This window comes from Camelus ferus, chromosome 10 (assembly GCF_009834535.1).
Source record: "Camelus ferus isolate YT-003-E chromosome 10, BCGSAC_Cfer_1.0, whole genome shotgun sequence".
NCBI classification, from domain to species: Eukaryota; Metazoa; Chordata; class Mammalia; order Artiodactyla; family Camelidae; genus Camelus; species Camelus ferus.
Window position 1 is genome coordinate 15,071,073 of NC_045705.1, and position 20,832 is coordinate 15,091,904.

Sequence of the window (20,832 nt, forward strand, 5' to 3'; positions counted from 1 at the left end):
CAGTGGAAGCCCTGGATAACAAGGAAATCACTGCTAAAAAACACATTAATTGATTAGAAAAATCAGCTATTTTTAAAAAATTCTACTTTTACCCCCAGCTTTTATGAGGTATAATAGCATTGTGTAAGTTCTAGGATATACAATGGGATGATTATATATATAGCAAAATGATTACCACAGTAAGGTTTATTAACACATCCTTCACCTCCAGTTATCTTTGTGTGTTATGTGTGTGTGTGTGTGTGTGTGTGTTGTGTGAAAGCATTTAAGATCTACTCTCTTATCAGCTTTGAAGTAATAGCAATACAATATTGTTAATAAAAATTACCATGCTGTACATTAGATCCCTGGAACTTATTCATCTTAAAACTGGAAGTTTGTACCCCTTGACCAACATATCCCATTTCTCCCACCTCCTAGCCCCTGGCAACCACCAATTTGTACTCTCTGTCTCCATGAGTTCAGCTTTTCTAGAGTATACATAACAGTGAGGTGATACAGTATTTGTCTTCCTCTGTCTGACATTTCACTTAGCATAATGCCCTCAGATCTCTTCTATGTTGTCAAAAGGCCAGAATTTCCTTTTTTATGGTTAAATAATATTTCATTGTGTATATACCATATTTTTTTTTATTCATTCATCCATCGGTGGACACTTACATAGCTTTCATATCTTGGCTATTGTGAACAATGCTTCAGTGAATGTGGGAGTGCAGTTACCTCTTCGAAGTAGTAATTGCATTTAATTTTTATATATACCCAGAACTGGTATTACTGGATCATGTCGTAGTTTTACTTTTAATTTTTTGAGGAAACTCCATAGTATTTTCCATAGTGGCTGTACTAATTTACATTCCCCCAACAGTGTACAAGTGTTCCTTTTTCTCCCTACCCTCACAGCATGTGCTATTTCTTGTTTTTTTGATGCTAGTGATTATGCCAGGTGTGAAGTGATATTTCACTGTGATTTTTATTTGCATTTCCCTAATGATTAGTGATGTTGAGCACCTTTTCATGTACTTGTTCACCATCTGTGTTTCTGCTTTGGTGGACACCCAAGTTGTTTGCTCATTTAAAAAAAAATGCTATCAAATGTATGAGTTCTTTGTATATTTTGAATATTAATCTCTTTCAGTTACATAGTTTGCAAATATTTTTTTCCCATTCCATAGGTGTATTTTTTCATTGTGTTAGTTGTTTCTTTTTGCTGTGCAGAGCTTTTTAGTTTAATTCACCTTTTAATCTCCACAATCATATGCATCTTTCAGTAAGCATCAGGATTACAGTCTCACAACGCTGACCCAGGAAATAAAATTTAGGATTAACTTCCTCCCAAATTAAGACATTCTTCAGATGAGCTGCCCAGTGGAATAAAGTTTCATTCTCTGACAGTCCTTAGCCCCACCCAGCTGATCTTCTGTATACAGATATGTGAAGGAGAACTTCTAACACCAAGTTACTAAAAGCATCTCTCCGCAGCCTTGCTTATGTTTTCACTTAGCCCATTTTACTTCTCACTGCAGCCTCTCTGAGAAGGGATTAGTTCTGCTATCATTTAAAGGAAGCAAGATATCTTCAGGAAAAACAGCTCTAAAATCCATCCATCCTATTAACATCAATTGCTTAGGAAAGGAGTGAATACAGAAAACTTCTTAAGAGTCAGCTCTGCGTGTTTTGTCTCTTTTGGATTTCCAAGTGAAAATAATACTGGACAGCCTGGGGTTATTACTGATTATAAAGAAGTGATTTTTCCCGTCCTATGATTTTTAAGACTTCAGTAATATGAACTTTGATTTATGTAGCTCTTTAAGAATTTTGTAATGTCAGCTGTGAAGTTTGAACTGGATTATCTTTCTCCTGAAGGTTTCAGATATGAGCATGCTTCCAGCCCAGACTTTACTATAAACTGTTTGAATGAACTCTCTGGTGATTCTAGTCAACCAGGACTTCAGCACTCAAGTTCTGTCCCTGCTGGTAAGCTAAACTTTAGATTGATATTTTTTGAGTATCTTAATTTATTTACATTGGTACTTTCTTAATATCAGATAGGTGAAAAATAAAGGTTGATGTCTTTAGTTTGTAATGGTATAGCTGATGCCAAACTTAGCTTCCTGAGTTATTTTTTTCCTGAAATATATAAATAGATTTTTATAAAAAAGAACAGAGGGTTTTACCAATAGAATGAAATGTCAGAAAACAAATTCAGTGAACTAAAAAAAAATGTTAATAGTGAGGAAGATTTTGTTTTTCTGAATGCTTAAGCCTACTGAAGCTTAGTTTTGTTTGGGATGACTGATGAAATCAGGGGTTTTATTCATAAACTGCAAAGCAAAAAACCAGTTCTCCCATCTTTCATTCCTCTCTTTTGTTTCTCTTTTCTTTTACATAATTATATGAAGAATAATATGTGTTTTACCTTCTCGTAGAGCACAAGATAATACTCCTTTTGGTTATGTTATTTTATGACTTGATTTAGCTTCTATATGAACTGATTGTGTTGACAGAATTCAATGTGAAGAATTTATTTTTGATATCTATGTGTGTTACTTATCCAGAATTGCAGTTTTCATTCTTGCTCTGCACTCTTGAGGAAATAATGCTATACACTAATAGTCTGCATTCATCAAAAAATTCTGAGGCTTTGATGTTTAATGAACAGCTATGACATACTGATAATGAATTATTTGTTCTTTGTTGAATATTTTTATATAATAAATAAATAAATAATATTTAAATATTGTTCTAAAGGAAGGTTCCATTAGGTTTTAGTTGTTTATCTGTCTTCGTATAAAAGGCAGTGTAATGTAGATATAAAAGTTAAGCAAAGCCTTCATAGCCCTGGATGTTACTGGACATTAATCTTGGTCCAGTGAAAAATATTTGTAGAAATAATAAATTTCACCTTGCAACCAGAGGATTATTCCCAAAGAAATTGGCGCATTTATTTATTTTGAGATGTTTAAAGAGGAGTTTTATGTGACTCCCAACTAATCACTGATTTGTTTTTCATAGATTCTTTTGTATTATATAACTTGTTTTATATTATAGGAAGTTCTACAATCAGGAGATATAACGACCTTTTGTAAATTTTCTTTCACCTGCAAGAAAAGAGATCTCCACGCTATTGTTTTGTTTTGTTTTTAATTGAGAGTACTAGGTATTGAACCTACAGTCTTAATGAAGTGAAAAATTCAGTTCCTTACAAGTGAACATAACTTTATACAGGAAACTTATATAGGAGAAAAAGATTTATAAACAAAGTGTTTGCCAGTTTAATCATGGTTTAAATACCCATTTCCTTTTCAATGTATGTTGTCTTCTAGTCAGCTCTGTCATAACACATCTATCCCAAGAGTTCAGCTGTTGTCTTCATGCAGTTGACCTACACATCTCTAGCTTAGGTGTAAACTCTTCCCAGATCCTAGAAGACATTTCCTCATTGATATCCTGGCAGTGCCTCAAATTCAACATATTCTAAACCATTTTACAGTTGTTTGTGCCTGTGCATAATACCCATGTCATAATTATGATTAAATGATTGATCAATTAATACAATTTATCTCTTAATGAATTTTCTGTCATAGGAAGTATTTGCTTAAGTCAAATTATTCATGTATTTTAATAGCCAAAATATTATGTGGAAAGTTAATACACAATTTGTTACCTGATGATACCATTGCACAGGATAGTGCCAATGTGGAATTTGTTTTTCATTTGAAACTTTTATGGAGCACTGAGCATTCTAGAATCTGTTTTATATGCTAGATCTTTTTGCCCTATTTCCAATAGAGTCAAGTTGTATTTCATCCAAAATATATTGAGTATTCATGATTGAAAGTTAATGACTGGGTGTCTATACAAAAATGAAAATAAAGTGATAGAAGTAGAGAAAGAGCCTGTGTCCCTTTAATCTCAATGGTGTGGCAGTATATTTTCAACATGTGTGTGCATATGCTCCTAGCATGGGAAAATAAAATTAAGAGATGAATGTTAGTCCATAGAAAGTTGAGCCTCTGTCTAAAAAGAAATATGTTCCATTGTCAACAAAAGCAATATTTATACCTTTCACTTATTTAATACCTTGAAGATAACACATTCCTACAGAATTTCAGTAGTTCTCACATCTGTGAGGTAGAATTCATTTATCTTACACTCTATTCAGTAGAAGAAGAATCCAAATTTCAAAGAAGTAATGTAATTGGATCAATATCAAATACCTATAGTAAGTGTGTGTGTGTGTTTGTGTTTTGGGGGTGTGGAGACAGAAGGAAGTTGAAGAGTTCTTAATCTATTTTCTGTCTCTTAAGTTTAGTGTTCTTTTTTTCTTCTCAACACTACTGGGAAATTAAATTTAAAAATAGTCACATGGGGGAAAAAATGCTTTGTCATATTTCCAGAAAATAATTTAATCAGTAATTAATAACGAGAATATAAATGTCCTGTCTGGACTCTGGAATGTGCTCTAAATGACTTGTTAAGCTATGAGCATTTCTTCATATCACGTCATCATTGTCATCATGGTCATCATCCCTATTGTGTTAGTAATGACAAGCATGTGTGTATCATTTCCTGTGTATTAGGGAGTGCTCTAATTGTTTTATATGTTTTATATGTATAATGTTTATACATAAAACATACATGTATACTTAAGTATAAAACATAATTTTATATAAAACATACTTATGTAAATATATATACATATTTACATACTTAATTTTTCATGTTCAGCCCTATGAAGAGTTAGGTAACATTATTATTTCCATATCACAGTACAAGCCAATCAACAAATACTTCCTGAATAATGCCATTTGCAGCAACATGGATGGCCATGGAGAATGTCATTCAAAGTGAAGTAAGCCAGAAAGAAAAAGAAAAATACCATATGATATCCCTCATATGTGGAATCTAAAAAAAAAAAAAGACAAATGAACTTATATATAAAACAGAAACAGACTTAGACAACAAACTTATGGTTACAGAGGGGAAGTGGGTGGGAAGGGGTAAGTTGGGAGTTAGAAATTTGCTGATACTAATTGGTATATATAAAATAGATAAACAAATTTATACTGTATAGGACAGGGAACTACATTCAATATCTTATAGTAGCTTAGAGTGAAAAAGAATATGAAAACAAATATATGTATATTCATGTATGACTGAAACATTATGCTGTACACCAGAAATTGACACAACATTGTGGACTGACTATACTTCAATTAAAAAAAAATAGTAAATCTAAAAAAAAAAATCAAATACTTCCTATACCTTAAGAAATTTGTAGTGAAGCAATGGCTAATTTCCTGATGTGAGATCAGTGGTACATGTTTGACACATGTGTGACACTCTTTCTTATGACCAACACAAACAATAAGAAGAAAACTATGTGTACATAAATACAAACGGTGGTTACCACTGATTCACAGACATTTATAGATTCTACCAATCTTTAATTTCCTGTAGTAATATATTATGCCATCTATTATTCATGAAAACATCTTTGAACCTAATTATGTCTGATTTCCATGACGTTTTGGTGATTGGCTCTACTTGAAGCTTAGAGGCCTGCAAATTAGGAAGCTGATCATTTGCATGTTATGGTTTGCTGTCATATAGCAGAAAGAAGATACAGCTACTCCTGTCAGAAGCAAACCTGGATGAAATTTTAGAAGGTGTCCTCTCCCCTTGTCTACAGTATCTGCCTCTATGAAAATCTAATTCTTAGTCAGACTGACTTACTGATCAGTTTTTACATCTCTTTTCTGTATCCTTGATGCTTCAGGAATGCTTGCTTTCTTGCCAGCTCCTCAGGAACTCCTACCTATTATTTCTTTTTTTCATGAATTATTTTTCTAGTTCCAAATTACCCTTTTGTTACATGATATACACATGGCATTCCTTTAGAATTTAAGTACTTCAATACAATTAGGAAAGAACCTCTTAACATAAAATCTTATTTTGTTAAAAATGTTATGTCAGTTATCCCAATTATATGAAAACAAACCAATACCAATAAACATCAGATTGGACCAATGGATTACATGTTCAAGCAATATAGACATAATTTGCATAAGTACTGATATAAATAGTTCACAATGGTGGTATGTATACAGTGCTAATTCCAAAGGATTGAAGATCATTTGGCCCTTCAGCTATCATTCATTTCAAAACAGGTATATCCCACAGGTAGTTAGATAACTTCCAGTGAGATAAAGTAACATTTCAATCAGTATGTGATTCCATAGTTCACTTAGCCAACAGTATAATCTTAAAAAAATTTTTCAGTGATCAAAAAGATTTTGGCCATAATAGATAATTTAACTTCTTTTTAGAGTTTCACAATACAGTCTAACATATTCAAGAATGTATGTGACTCAAGTTTAAAGAGGTTTGTTAATTTTATTTAATCTAGAATTGCAAATGTTTATTAGGTCCAGGAACCCTTTTACATAGAACATTTCCTAACATCCTGAAAGATCTGCTCTGTAGATTTGATGCTAAAGAATAAATTATATAACTAATGAAGTAATGGGAAAACGCTAATAAAAAGTCAAGATAAGGTTCCACTCAATCACCAACAAGCTATGTCACCTTTGGCAAGGTTTTAACATCCTTCCAGGATGATTATCTCAATTAGTTAATCTTGAAGGTCACTGAAAATTGTGAAAAAGTTTAATAAAAACAGTTAGTTGTAGAACATTTACAATGCACATCATTAAGCTTGGTAAAGTCAATAATAATAAAGATAGATAAAGACAAAGCATCTGTTTACATATAAGTTGTAACAATAATAGTGAGTGCAACATATGTAAATAACTTCATAATTTACAGAGCTCATTTGCATTTGATTTTTACAGCCACTCTGTAGATCATATCATTTTGTTACTCCCATTTTAAAAACTAGACTGTGTATCTAACAGTGATATTTTACAGTGAAATTTTAGTAAGTGATAAGCCAAGGGTTTAGATTCAGTCTTTCTCCAGTTTCAAATGTTACTGCCGCTACACTACACTACTGCCAGTATAAGTACCAGTATTGCTGCTATGACTATAATGAAGACTAACAATAACAGCAACATTTAATATGTTAATTACAATACCAAACACTTGACATTTGACTTTCATTTTCTCTCCCAATACTGTTACGAAGCATGGAGAAGTTAAATATTACTTTAATCACCCATGATATTTCAATTATAGATTTATAGATCACTAATTTACAAATTAATTTGCTATTTTCAATTCAGAAAGGTTGAGCTGATATCTTTGTATAAAAAGACATTTACAAGTAACTTGATAATCTAGAAAAGACTACTTGGCTTATGGAAAAGTAACTGTTAACATGTTGTACTTCTGTTCCCCAAAGAGGGACCAGCAGAGAGCGCTATGAACAGAAAGAGCTGCATTACTTGTTCCTAATATGACTTTACAAAGATGGACCAATTGATAGAAATCTTCACTTCCTCTGTGGAATTTTTTTTAATATAACTCTGATCTCTTAATGGCTCTACCTAGGGGAATTCAGCTCATTCTATCTCACGAAAGGCAATCTAGGTTCATATAATATGCATACTTTGGCTGCCCTGGTAAAATGAAAAGTTAATGCTAATGTGATGTTGTAAAATGAAATAACCCCAACAACTATCATTTCTTTAAATGCTTAGTAGGAATTGAGTACATCTATTATAATTCAAAATAATGACTTAAAAAGTGGCCGTTCTGATAGCATACAAGGGAGTGCTTATGGGAGTAGTGATAAGTGGCCATTGCATTTCTGCATAATACTTGGTGGAATTCACTAAAATGTATAGAGATAAAGATAGATACAGATATATAGATATCTCTCCTCAAACGCTTTCTGCTATCATGTCTTTCTGATACCAGATGAAAAAATTGCATTCTCTTTTTTTTGGAATAAGTCTCAGTACCTTGGCTTACCCAACACATTGTAACACTTCCCCTAAAAAATTACAACTTGTGGTGAAATGCTTATGATAATATTCGTAGGTTGGCATGATGAAATATAGCCACAATCTTTATTCATAAGGCTCTTTCTGGGAAGCAGTTGACAGGGAGCTCTCTCTGAAGTAGTGGGTGTGTTCTCATCTGAAGTATGGAATTAGGCATGCTATCAATAACTTACGAACAATTATAGAATATGGGCTTTACTGCAGCTTGCAAGTATTATTCTCTTTAAAAGTACAGTAGATTCAAGGTTCCCTTGTACTTAATCAATATCACTTTAATTTCAGTGCTTCATTTTTTGAAGTGGGGAGATAAAGTAGTGAGGTAAGAGGTATGCACTATGAATTCATCGAACCTTGCATATGAGTGTATGTCCATGTGTAAAGGTAGAAACAAAATTGAAAATCACTATTTTTAATTACATAAGCAGGAGGAAAGAGGTCAACAAGTAAACTCTTCTGGAAAGAAATTTGACTTATTCTTCAAGTGAATTTCAAATCATGTATAGCCTTGATTCAGAAATTCAGCTTCTAGGAGTTTGTCTCAAATAAAATCAGGGATATACACAGATAATGGAATGAAAATGCTCGTTGCAGTGTTGCTTTTAGTAGAAATAATGGGAAATAAGTGTCCAACAATGTGGAAGTCATTAAATAATTAAACTCTAAGATATTCCCCAAGAAGGAATATGTTAGAGTCTTAAAAGACTGATAGTAGAGAAAATGTTATTGGCACTGGAAAGTACTCAGGGCATAGCATTAAATAATGCAGTATGCAGATTTTTTATACAATTTTTTGTAGGTGTTTATAATTATATGAGATTTGTCCAATAACAATACAAGGGAAACATGTACTGAAATGGTAAAATCTGTTAGTCCTGAGAGATAGGATCCCAATAAAATTTACATCTTGTTTTTTGCTGTGTTTTTACAAATTTTCTTGATGGATCATGTGTTCCTTTTACGATGAGAAAAAATATATATATTATAGGAGTTTTACATTTTTCTATACTTAAGAAAAATAAGAAAAACTTACAGAAAAATGGGCATAGAAGGAGGTAAATTGTGCCAGAATCCTTGACTAAACAGAGGCTGCTTGACATCTGAGAATTCTCAGGTCTCCACTTGTTTTTCACAGCATTTCCATCACCTTCTTTATTCCAGCCTCATCATCAGGCTGGGGCCATACCATAGAGACCCACATGGAAGTAGTAGGTACTCAGAAAACAATTACTCAGAATATTGAGCACTACTTTTACAGCCATTGTTCTCCCCAGCCCTGCAAACCCCTAACCCTATTTCCAACAAAACTCTTCCATATTTAGAAATAGTCCACACACATAAATGGCCATTTATTGTTTCCAACTAAAATTACAGCTATCACTTTTATGAGCTCTGTTATGTTTAATTTCTCATAAAGAGAATTAATTTTACACTATTCAAGAAAGAAGATAATTTAGGAAAAGCAAAGGCACCTAACAAATGGGTGTTCAGTCTGCTTTTTAAAGGTTGGAAAGGAAAGAGAAGATAAATAACAATAGCTGTAGGTATTAGAAAAGTCAGTGGACCTCAAAAAGGTAACTATAGGAGAGAGAAGAAAGGCACGTATAAAAACTACCACAGCAAATGTATGGAAAGCAAAAGGAAGATGATTGTACAATGACTAAAGAAGTTTTATGAATCAGGGTATTTCTGTTTAAACATAAAGAGATTTGTTAGGAAGACATTTTATAGCCCAAAGAGTCATTGCATCAGCATGATAAACAAGCCCTAGGCTAAGTCTCCAGGAAAAAAAAAAAAAAAAAGAAAAGAGAGAGATCATAGAACACGCTGATGTTTTGGCATGAAAAGAGAGACATAGCTGCTGCCAACTCCAAAGGCCTGCTGCTTCGGCTTAACTACCAAGCTTTTACCCCTGCTCCCTGCTCTAACCTCAGAGCTACACAAAAGTCACTGAGTAAACAAGAAGAGGATGCAGTGCTACTACTCCAGTCCAGCTCTAGGCCCTGATTGGTTTCTGCTTAAAGCACTGCTGAACCCCTAGCACTGGGGTGGGATGAACTCCACCCAGGACTCATTGCCTGGGAGTAAGCAGTGGGCAGACCCTTAGGAGAAAGCCACTCTGAAATTGTTCCCTCATTTGAAAAACAAGGGACTTAAACAGTTCATTCTCTAAACCTCTTTCAAAGATTCTCTGATTTAACTTTTCCATAGGCATTTGGTTAAAAAAATAATATTTTGGGGGAGGATATAGGATGTTCTGCAAGTCGTAAATTCAGATTGCTTACTGCTTAATATAAATTTACCCACTGGGAAATTCATCCTTGGCTTCTGATCTACCAGCTTCCTCTGGCTATGGTTTCACCCAGCACTCTTGGGTCTTTTCAGTTCTCACTGTGCTTCTGACGTGGGGATATTTTTAATATAATTAAAACCATTGGAGAAACCATTATTTGTCCCTTGAGCTAGCCATAGTGGATCCCATTATTGATAGTGGTATTTTGCCTATTTTTATTTTTCTTAAAATTTTTTTTGTTGTATATATATATTTTTATTGAAATTTAGTCAGTTTACAATGTTGTGTCAATTCCTGGTGTACAGCATAATGCTACAATCATACATGAACATACATACATTTATTTTTATATTCTTTTTCACCCTAAGTTACTATAAGATATTGAATATAGTTCCCTGTGCTATATAGTGTGAACTTGTTGTTTATCTGTTTTATATATATTAGTTAGTATCTGCAAATCTCAAACTCCCAATTTATCCCCTCCCACCCCCTACCCCCTGATAAACGTAAGTTTGTTTGCCATATCTGTTAATCTATTTCTCTTTTGTAAATAAGTTTGTTTGCCTCTTTTTTTTTTTTAAGATTCCACATATAAATGATATCATATGGTATTTTTCTTTCTCTTTCTGGATTACTTTACTTAGAATGACAATCTCACAGTCCATCCAACTTGCTGCAAATGGCATTATTTTATTATTTTTTATGGCTGAGTAGTATTCCATTGTATAAATATACCATAACTTCTTTATCCAATCATCTGTTGATGGACATTTAAGTTGTTTCCATGTCTTGGCTATTGCAAATAGTGCTGTTATGAACATTGGGGTGTATGTGTCTTTTTGAATTAAGGTTCCTTCTGGGTATATGCTCAGGAGTAGGATTGCTGGATCATATGTTATGACAAGACACTGTAAAGCTCTTAGAAGAAAATATAGGCAAGACATTATCTGACATAAATCTCAGCAATGTTCTCCTAGGGAACTCTACTTAGGCAATAGAAATAAAAGCAAAAATAAACAAATGGGACCTAATTAAACATAACCTTTTGCACAGCAAAGGAAACCATAAGCAAAACAAAAAGACAGCCTGTGGAATGGGAAAAAATAATTTGCAAAAAATGAGATACTGACAGGGGCTTAATTTCCAGAATTTATAAACAGCTTATACAACTTAATAAGGAAAAAATAAACAACCCAATCCAAAAATGGGCATAAGACCTAAACAAGCAATTCTCCAGTGAAGACATACAAATGGCCAATGGGCACATGAAAAATTGCCCAGTCTCGCTAATTATCAGAGAAATGCAAATCAAAACTATAATGAGGTATCACCTCACAACAGTCAGAATGGCCATCATTCAACAGTCCACAAATGATAAATGCTGGAGAGGCTGTGGAAAAAAGGGAACCCTCCTGAACAGTGTTGGTGAGAATGTAGTTAGGTGTAGCCGTTACGGAAAACAGTATGGAGATTGCCTAGTTTTAGATGACCAATGACCTACCTACGTTTCCCATATTTGTATCTTACATTCATATTCTCATATTTCAGCTTTCATCTTGCTTGTCATTTTCTTTTTCCTGGTCTATAATTTGATTCTCAAAAACTAAATATACTTGTTCATGTTCTCTGAAAATCTATGCAGAAGGTTCGTGCTTCAGTTTATTGGTAGAATATATAAACTACAATGATAATCTTGGATTCAGTATTCTCATTTTCTGTTTTCATGAATAAATTCAAAAGTTTATTTTTGTAATTTTCTGAGCTAAATATTTTTAGCTAAACACTGACTGGTTGGTATAGAAGTAGGAGTTGTCTACCTAGAAATGGAATTTATTGGATAACCCAGTAACGTTATGTAAATTAAAATTGTTACTATTTCATAGACAGCAATAGGGTGTCTAGAATCAAGCTAGAGTTCAAAGGTGGCTTTGGTGCTTATTAGCTGTATGACTTCAAAAAATTCAGTGAATCTGTTTCTATTTCTTCGTATGTAATAAGAATGTAAAAAAAACCTCTACCTCCTTGAGTAGTTAAAGGTATTAAATGAAATATTATTTTTAAAAAGTGTTTAGTCCAATACCTGTAACTAGCAAGTATCTAGGAAATACTTTTATTCTAAATACATTATATAGGGTATATTGCATACTATAATGGTGTTCCAGAATACAATGACTGATCATGTTATGGGGATTATAATCCACATGAGGCAAATTACAGAATCTGTGTAGTGCAAACTGACTTTCTCAATTCAGGTACCGTTGTCCACAGGGATACATGACTGTGCAGAGAATAAAAAATCACAAACTTCAGGAGCATTTATCTTACTTGATAAGCGATCTTATTAAATGTTAATATTTTAAAAAAGGAAGATTTGGTAGGAAGTGGAATAAATACCTATTCATTTTTATAATAAAATGTTAGACTTCAAAGAAAAATCCTGTTAGCCTAGAGATGTTTGTAGGCATTCAGTTTTCTCTAACAAGAAGAAAGTTTGTGAGGCACTGGAAAGAAAACAAACAAAAAAAGGTATTGGCTGCATGAGAACCCTGTTTCTGCGGGTTTCTTGGGTGTTGATGCCCCACGATGACAGTGGGTGCTAAGTGCTTTTTTGAGGTCAGCTATTTGTCTTGAATCCAGTGAGGCTATGTTAGTTTTAGCATTTACATCATTGCATTGACATGAAACAGTGTTCTCTTCTCAAGATACCATGGATTTTTGGAAGCAGTTGGGAATTGTACTTTACTTAAAATGAGAGTTGGGGGAAGGGCAGCTTGAACTTTTTTTCTGTGCTAAGAATTAACCTTGTCTATTTTGTTCCCACTCTAGATGAAAGTAGGCAAAGGAAAGTCCTCCCTGTGTTCATCATTAGGAGATAGTCTAGCTTTTGCAACAACATAGATGGACCTGGAAGGTGTTTCACTAAGTGAAATAAGTTAGACAGGGAAAGACAAATACTGTATTTTATCCTTATATGTGGTATCTAAAACATAAAACAAACTAGTGACTGTAACAAAAAAGAAACAGACTCACAGATATAGAGAACAAACTAATGGTTACTAGTGTGGAGAGGGGAGAGGAAGGGGTAAGATAGGGGTAGTGGATTAAGAGGTACAAACTACTATGTATAAAATAAATAAGCTATAAGAATATATCATACAGCACAGGGAATATAGCCAGTGTTTTATAATAACTATAAATGGAATATAATCTGTAAAGACTGTGAATCACTATGTTGTACACCAGGAACTTACATAATAATATTGTTAATCAGCTTTTTCTCAATAAATTTAAAAAAAAGAGGTAATCTACCTTTTAGAAATGAGATGTCGTCTCTAAATGTTGAATAGCACATTAAACAAGGAAGCAGATATTTGTGACAATCATGCATTATCTGGATTACGTTGACTAAATTATACTTATAACCTTCTCCTGTATGAAAGTATGAGAATGGGACCAAGAGAGCATGGGCAGCTTTTCTGAGATCACATAAATAATTAGATATAGAGGACAGTCTATAATTTTTCTGTATACTACATTGTCAGGCTCTTTAGTATCTTCTAACTCCCAGGGGTCATAGTGAATAAGGGACAAGACATGGGCTTTGTTATAGGACAGCTCTGACTATAATTCAGACATACAGTAGATTTTAGAATTAGTGCAAGTTACTTAACAATTTTCTGCCTGTTCTCAGTGGGATGCCTCCTTTGCAGAGTTGACTATGGGATTGAGAAAATGTGTGAAAGAATGCCTTGTGCAGAGAAGGGGCTTACAATACATGTTTAAGAGATATGAGATGTCTCCTCATTTCCTGTTCCCCATGTCCTGCCTACTTATTTATTCCCTGTGGCCTCTCAACTCCCAAATTGCTATACCATTCATATGAGTTGCTATGAGAACTGGTGATAATCAATCTTAAAACCAAAAAGTGTTCTACAAATACATGTATCACTATGAGTTTCCTGATTAATTTTCGCAGCTACATGACTTTTAGACCAAACTCCCTTGAGAGTGGTCTATGATTAATTCCAAAAAGACAATGATCTGGGACTATTGGTCTAAGTATCTTTGGTAATATAAGAATCTTGATCTTATTATCGGTTTATTTTCCATGAACGTTGAAGAATTTGTCTTTCCTCTCTGTCTGTCCTACAGACGTTTTCTTCATAGTTCTTATCTGATTCCGCAGTATATAAGCACCATTCAGGGTTTCATTTTTCTTCCTATCCACTGAGTGTTTGGCTCCAGCCAGTCAAATTTCAGAATTCAGGCACCATTTTCAAGGCCACAATGGGGATAACTCTCAAAGCAAAATTATTTAAAGAAATGGACAGTTCTGTATCAGAGCCCAAAGTGGGTTTTGGAAGTTGCCTGACTTCTACCTACATATTTCATAATTTCAGTTAAAATACCATAGAACAATCACAGAGAGCATGTTCATTTTTTTTTATCTGGTTTTGTTTTAGAAGTCAAATGAAACTATTCTCAACAGTGTACCTGATGTTCTTATTATAAGGATTTTTTTTAAATGAGTTTTTAAAAAGTAGAGTTCTATCAGCTCCATAAAATACATGCTCAAACACTTTTAAATTTGAATGGAAAGTGACCACTTATTTCATCACAGAGAAATGATGAGGGGAATCAGTGGAAGTTCAAGTCTATGAATTGCTTATTTATGGGTCAACAATATAATGTGTGACCTACTAAAATGTAAGATATTGTGCAAGGATAGGAATTAATTAAAAGGAGGCTAAAGCATGGTGTCTGCTCTTAGTGAGTGTTAGAGAAGACATTCATTACATTGATACTTACTGAGTAACCACATATACATGTGCCAAGCATACATATATACACTATGCAGTGTACCAGTATTTACATATATACAATAGACAATGCACCATATATAGAATGGACTTTGACACATATGCATTAATGTGTGTATCTCTGTGTATGTATTGCCTAGGCTGGTATCAACCCTATTCTTCCTGTTGTCCCAGATATCACTGGCATCCCTTGCTTCACTCTTAGCCATGAGTATCCAGAAGTAGTTGGAGTCATCCTTTTAGTCACAGGCCCTTGTCCTGGTCTCACCCTGAACATGGGTAGGTATTAGGATCTTCAGTGATTGATGGTTACAGAGAAGGAGAGGGCAACCAACAACAAAAGGAGAGCCTGCATGGAGGATTTTGCAATATAGTTGCTGTGTGAATGTGTTTCTGTCAGTTTAATTTTAGTCCAGTTTCCTGAATGTTAATCTAGAGATGAGTCTCTTATAGTCTATGCCTCTATGTTGTAATGTATCTTTATTTGTGTTAGTCTTCCTCTACTGTTTCTTTCTAATGTATATCCTCCCAGGTCTGGACCTGGCCACTGTTTTAATTCTCATCCGCATGAGACTACTCATCCTCTACAGATACCACATTCTGTTCTGTATTCTCTACCTTCCATCTCACTCAATCCCACCCATTGGAATATCTGTGCCTCACGTATGACTCCAACCTCAGTATTGCTTGAAGACCCTCACAGAATATGGGAGCCATCAAAATGATTGGAAATAAGCACCTCCTTCCACCTCCAGGTCCAGTGAGGCAAGAGGTGAGAGCAGTGTTCTTCCTTCTCCCAATGTAAGTGGCAGGTGTTAGAGAACAGTAAGTCATTTGGGATTGTTTTGGAAAATCAAATTAGAACTTTAATATTTGTACTCCAGTCACATGATGAGTTAATTAAATTTTGCTAAACTCTCCTGGAAAGCTAACACTCTACATTATGTCATTTTTCGGGGAAGGGCTTTCTATCTTCTGTGCAGTGTAATTTAGAATTTAACTCTCACAGCATACACAGGTGCTTTTAAGTTGGGCTAATCACTCAGGGGAAAAGTGAGGGTAACTACCCATTACAGCGTATGCCAAAGGAAAATAATCAATGATCCAGAATACATGTTCTGGACTTTTAGAAGAGTAGATCAGTATGGCCCAAGGAAGATAGTAAAGGAAAGAAATTTAAAGTGGGACAGACTTTTAAAAAGAAAAGAGAGTATTGCTGAGGAATAGAGTGGCGTAGATTGACCACAGAACATGGCTTAAAAAAACATTCACTTGTGTGTCTGTGTATGCCTTTGTTTGTTAGTTTGCTTTTTGCCAGCTCTGCAAGCATACCTGTTTCTTCCAGTACAAATAATCTGTTTTTTTCTTGGGGAAAAGGAATCCATTTCCTATTCTTTGGAGATCCAGGTTATGCCTCCGATTTAAGCTGTATCTGAAGTTAGCCTTGCTTCTAAGTATTTAAATTGTTGGGCCAATTAATTCTTTATTTGGTTATCACTCATTTGATTTGGCTCTTCTATCACTTGCAATAGGAAGAGTTCTCAAAGGTAGATGCAGTGATAAATTTCCAGTTTGGGGTAGGATAGTGACAAGACATGATTTGCTTGGCTAGAGTAGATCTGTGTCATGGGAAGGTAAATTAAGTATGGTTAGAATAGTCAGCCTCAGATGCTAACTTAGTAGTATTAAGCAGTACGGTTGATAGACACCTTGCTGTTTGTGGGAGACCCATTTTAGCTTTTCTTTTTTTTCTAGTCAAGACCTGGTAACATTAGGCTGGGCCCAGAGCCAATCATTCTTAACTCATGAAAGTCTAACAAACTCTGGCCTTAACCTCTTCTCTCTAGGTTCCTGACTCTCTATCCTTTTGCAGCTAAAATAGATGAAAATTAAGCCTCATATAGAAGTTTAATGTGTCCCCAAGGCAACATTGAAATGTTCTCTTCCTCCCACTAAAGAGAAAATTTTATTTAATTTGTAGGAGGAGGAGGAAGTGGCTAATCTTAGGCTGTTTACAGAAACTCCTCCAGGGGTCTCAGATTTGCCTAGCCTGACTCAGTTCTATTTCAGGGTGGAATTCATGTGGGTACTTTATGTTCCTGTTTTTTGTTTCATGCAGGCATGGGACCTAGGCATAAAATTATACTCACATAACCACTGAGAGATGTCCTATTTAACCATCTGGTTAGGAACTGGGACAAAGATTCTTTTACACTCTGAGAAGCTGTGGCTATAGAAGTTATTGAAATGAATGATTTCCTGTGTTTCTGTATTTTTAGGTTACCATGGGGGCAAAAATTAATAGATTTTATCTTCCTTATGTGAGGAAACTTTTTTTTTTCCCATTGGATGGTTTTAGGACTAAAAACATAAGGCCTGTCTTGGCAGTTGTGTTCCAGCAGTGCACATGTTCCCTTCTTTATGGAAACTGTTAGCCAAGTTTCTTTTAAGAAACCTTCCTTTGCCACATTCTAGTCAGGATATTGGTAAATAAAGACATGCTCTCTGGGAGTTTGTCTGACTGATTCATGACCATAGAGTATCTTATTAAGTTTGTTCAGTCAGAGTAGACTTGAGGACTTTAGTTAGTAATTCTGGGCCTAATTTCTGGGTTTAGGGAAGGATATGAGCTGGAACAAAGAGTTGAAGCAATCATGAGGTGAGAGCCTGGAGTTGCCAGGAACTATCTGTGGAGACTAACAATAGAAAAAACCCAGAGAAAGCAGAGCCAAGAGATGGATGTTACTGAAATGTTTGAATATGAATCAAATTCTGTCGGAAGCTAGTCTGAACCCAGAGCTCATTTAAATTAAGTTTGTTATGTTTTCTTAAACTAGTTTACATGAGGATTTATGTAGCTATTTGTAGTTTGGTGCTATAGGAAATATTTTCCCTCTCTGCCTCTTCACCTGGAATGCTCTTTTCTTCAAAATTTCCCTCAAGTATCTCTTTCTCTGTGAAGCTTTTATTTTTTCCTTTCACATAGTTTAGTAGTTGGTGAATCTATTATAATCTTTATCATTTAACACAATGATGTGTTTACTTATCTGTATCTTTCATATTGTAAATCACTGTAATTAACTGTACAGTGTTTATTTAGCAACTATTCTGTGCCACATTGTGTTCAGTTTTGAGGATTTAGTTCTGATCAAGACAAATAAGGTTTGTGCTCCAGGTGAACTGTTGAGCTGACAGGTTACTCATTAAATATATGATGTGTTTTAGCCAAAGGAAGAACTAGGGAAGCTGGGGAAGATAAACAAATGATTACATATGTGATATATTTTAAGAGTCACAAAAAGGAGGAATTGCACAGTGCTAGTAAGTATGATGATTCCTAGAGGGCAGGGTTGGCCACAGGATCATGGTGTTTTGTTTTAAATCAGTAAGGACTATTTCCCCAATTGTATGCAACAAAAACTTGAAAAAAAAATTGCTGAATTAGTGCATGATTCAAAACATAGTCATCTCTGAACCTTTTTTGACTGACACCAATCCACAAAAATAGTAATTTTTTTGTTGAAAATTTTATTCAGTATACACTTCAAAGATTTCCCAAACCAAAACCACAGAAATATTTACTAAAGCAGATAAATTCTCTCTGAATCACAGTGTCACCAAAAACCACATATATAATACCATATGCCCACACTTGCATTTTTTTTTCAGTTTTCACTAACATTTTATCATCTTTGTTGTAAAAATGTTACATTAACTAGAGAACTCATTGAAACCATTTAAAAATACTTTTCTTGTTCCCATACATACCATATTGTAGATTATGCTCAAGTGATAGATCAATGCTGAATTTGAGAACTCACTTTTGAAAGTATCTAAAACTATTATGTCCAGGCTGAGAACCAAGGATTTATTATATCTAACATGTTTTATATTTCCTTCTAACTTCTATAGAACTTCTGTAATTAACTTCTAACAGTGTTTTCAATCTGACTTTCATTCTACCCTATGCCAGAAACAATTTTTCTAAAGAAATACTTGCATATGTGACTTTCAAGGGTTATTATTTACCTAAATGAGGAATGGAGAAAAGAAGAGAAAAGGAATATAAATTATGGGCTGATGCTGGCTTTGATAAAAGCCAAGTAAGTTATATACTATTCAACTTTGTAAATCAGCAAATCATAAGTGAATCATATTGTGGATTTTCAGTGTGGTCATGAATATCAAGTTCATGAATGTTATGATTGTGGAGTAGCAATGTTCTATTCATCAAAACTGTAAGTTCCATGAAAGGGTAATGACTTGTATATTTAATCTATGTAAATAAAACATTGAATATCTCTGAGTCTTGGTTTCTCACCTAGAGAATCAATGCATGAGGTTATTTTTTTATATATTTACTGTCCCTCAGGCCTTCCAGGTCTTAAACATACAGTTCATCAAATGAAAGTTTGACCACCAGTAAAACTCCATTGGACTTGTACTAATGATTTTAGGTAGAACACTCTCATTTATGCTTATAGTCTGTTGCTACCTTTACATTCATTTATGGAAAGGTCAGTTTTCCCAGAGTTTGAGATGCAGCTGATGTTGGAACAGAATGAAGCAAACCAATCCCCTGGAAACTGGGTTCAAGATTTTTGCTTCCTTACTATTAATCTTTAACCTACTTAGGTAGCTGGTTGGGTCTGGGAGAGTCAGTGACAAAAATTTCTTAGAAGTATCTTATCCAGAATTTCTAACTGAGCTCAAGTAATCTTCTAAGTTATATTTATTTCCAGATTTCTATTCATTAATTTGTTATTTAAAAAGCACTACTTCAGAATCTTACATGGTGGACCTTGATCAATGAAATGGTTTAGTGGGAAGACAGACAAAACCTATTAAAATGCAACGTAATTAGTTCTACAGTAAATTCATGAGGTACTGTTATGGAAACACGTGGTGGGAGTGATAAGTTCTGATGAGAAAGTTGGGATGGAAGCTGCAGAGAAAGTACACAGAGGAGGAGACATTTGAACAGACTTCTTATGAGTAGAATTTTTCCATAAAGTGTGAGAGTGGAAAGGAGTCCAAGGAAAGGGAACATCATGGCCAATCACAGAAAAGCATGAGAAAGCAACCTGTAGTTGAGAAATGAAAATCAGCATTTAAAGCCATCTCTAAAACCCCCAGAGATATTCAACCATTCCTCTGAATTCCTAGAACATTTTTCATATATTTGGTAGAATAGTTTTCTTATGAGTCCCTTAGGCTACTCCCTTTATCACACTTTGCTCTTCAGGGCAGAGACCATTTCTGATTTACTTGGCAAAACATGTGTTCCCTTGGCAGCAGTTCAACAGATAGTTGTTAAAAGGACAGTAATGTAGCTGGACTGTGGGTTGTATGAGACAGAGATTGTGGTGGGGTTTGAATGTTAAAACAAGCAATTTAGCCTTTATTCTTTCAGTGAAGACATGCCACCAAGGGTGTTAAAAAAGAGACTGTAACATAATCCAAGCTGTGCAATTGATAATTCCAAAAGAAGAAAAGATGTTTTCTTTGGTCTCCAAATGAAGACTACTTATGTTAGTAAAAACATTTTAATATGACTACACAAAACTCTTAGGTTTACCAATAATTAAAATAGCCTCTAAATTATTAGTGGTGGGTACAGATAATATCTACTCCTTGTTACCAGTTTATTATGGAATCAACACTTATTGCCACGCACACTCATGAACAGACTAGTGTAAGAGTCATTCTAGTTCTGTAAGCTTCATAAAGTCCTAAAGCCAGTCCTTTTAGGTTC

At 34.3% G+C, this 20,832-nt stretch overlaps 1 protein-coding gene across 2 annotated transcripts in view; it reads left to right on the forward strand.

Moving 5' to 3' along the window:
- Window positions 1-1,202: 1,202 nt before the first annotated feature.
- The window catches only part of ANO3 (anoctamin 3), a 360,516-nt gene continuing 340,886 nt past the window's right edge, over window positions 1,203-20,832 (forward strand). For both annotated transcript variants that reach the window (XM_006195091.3, XM_032488381.1), the window contains exon 1: window positions 1,203-1,974. In XM_006195091.3, coding sequence (XP_006195153.2) covers window positions 1,821-1,974 — 154 coding nt within the window. In that variant the 5' untranslated portion in view covers window positions 1,203-1,820. The remainder of the gene's footprint in view (window positions 1,975-20,832) is intronic.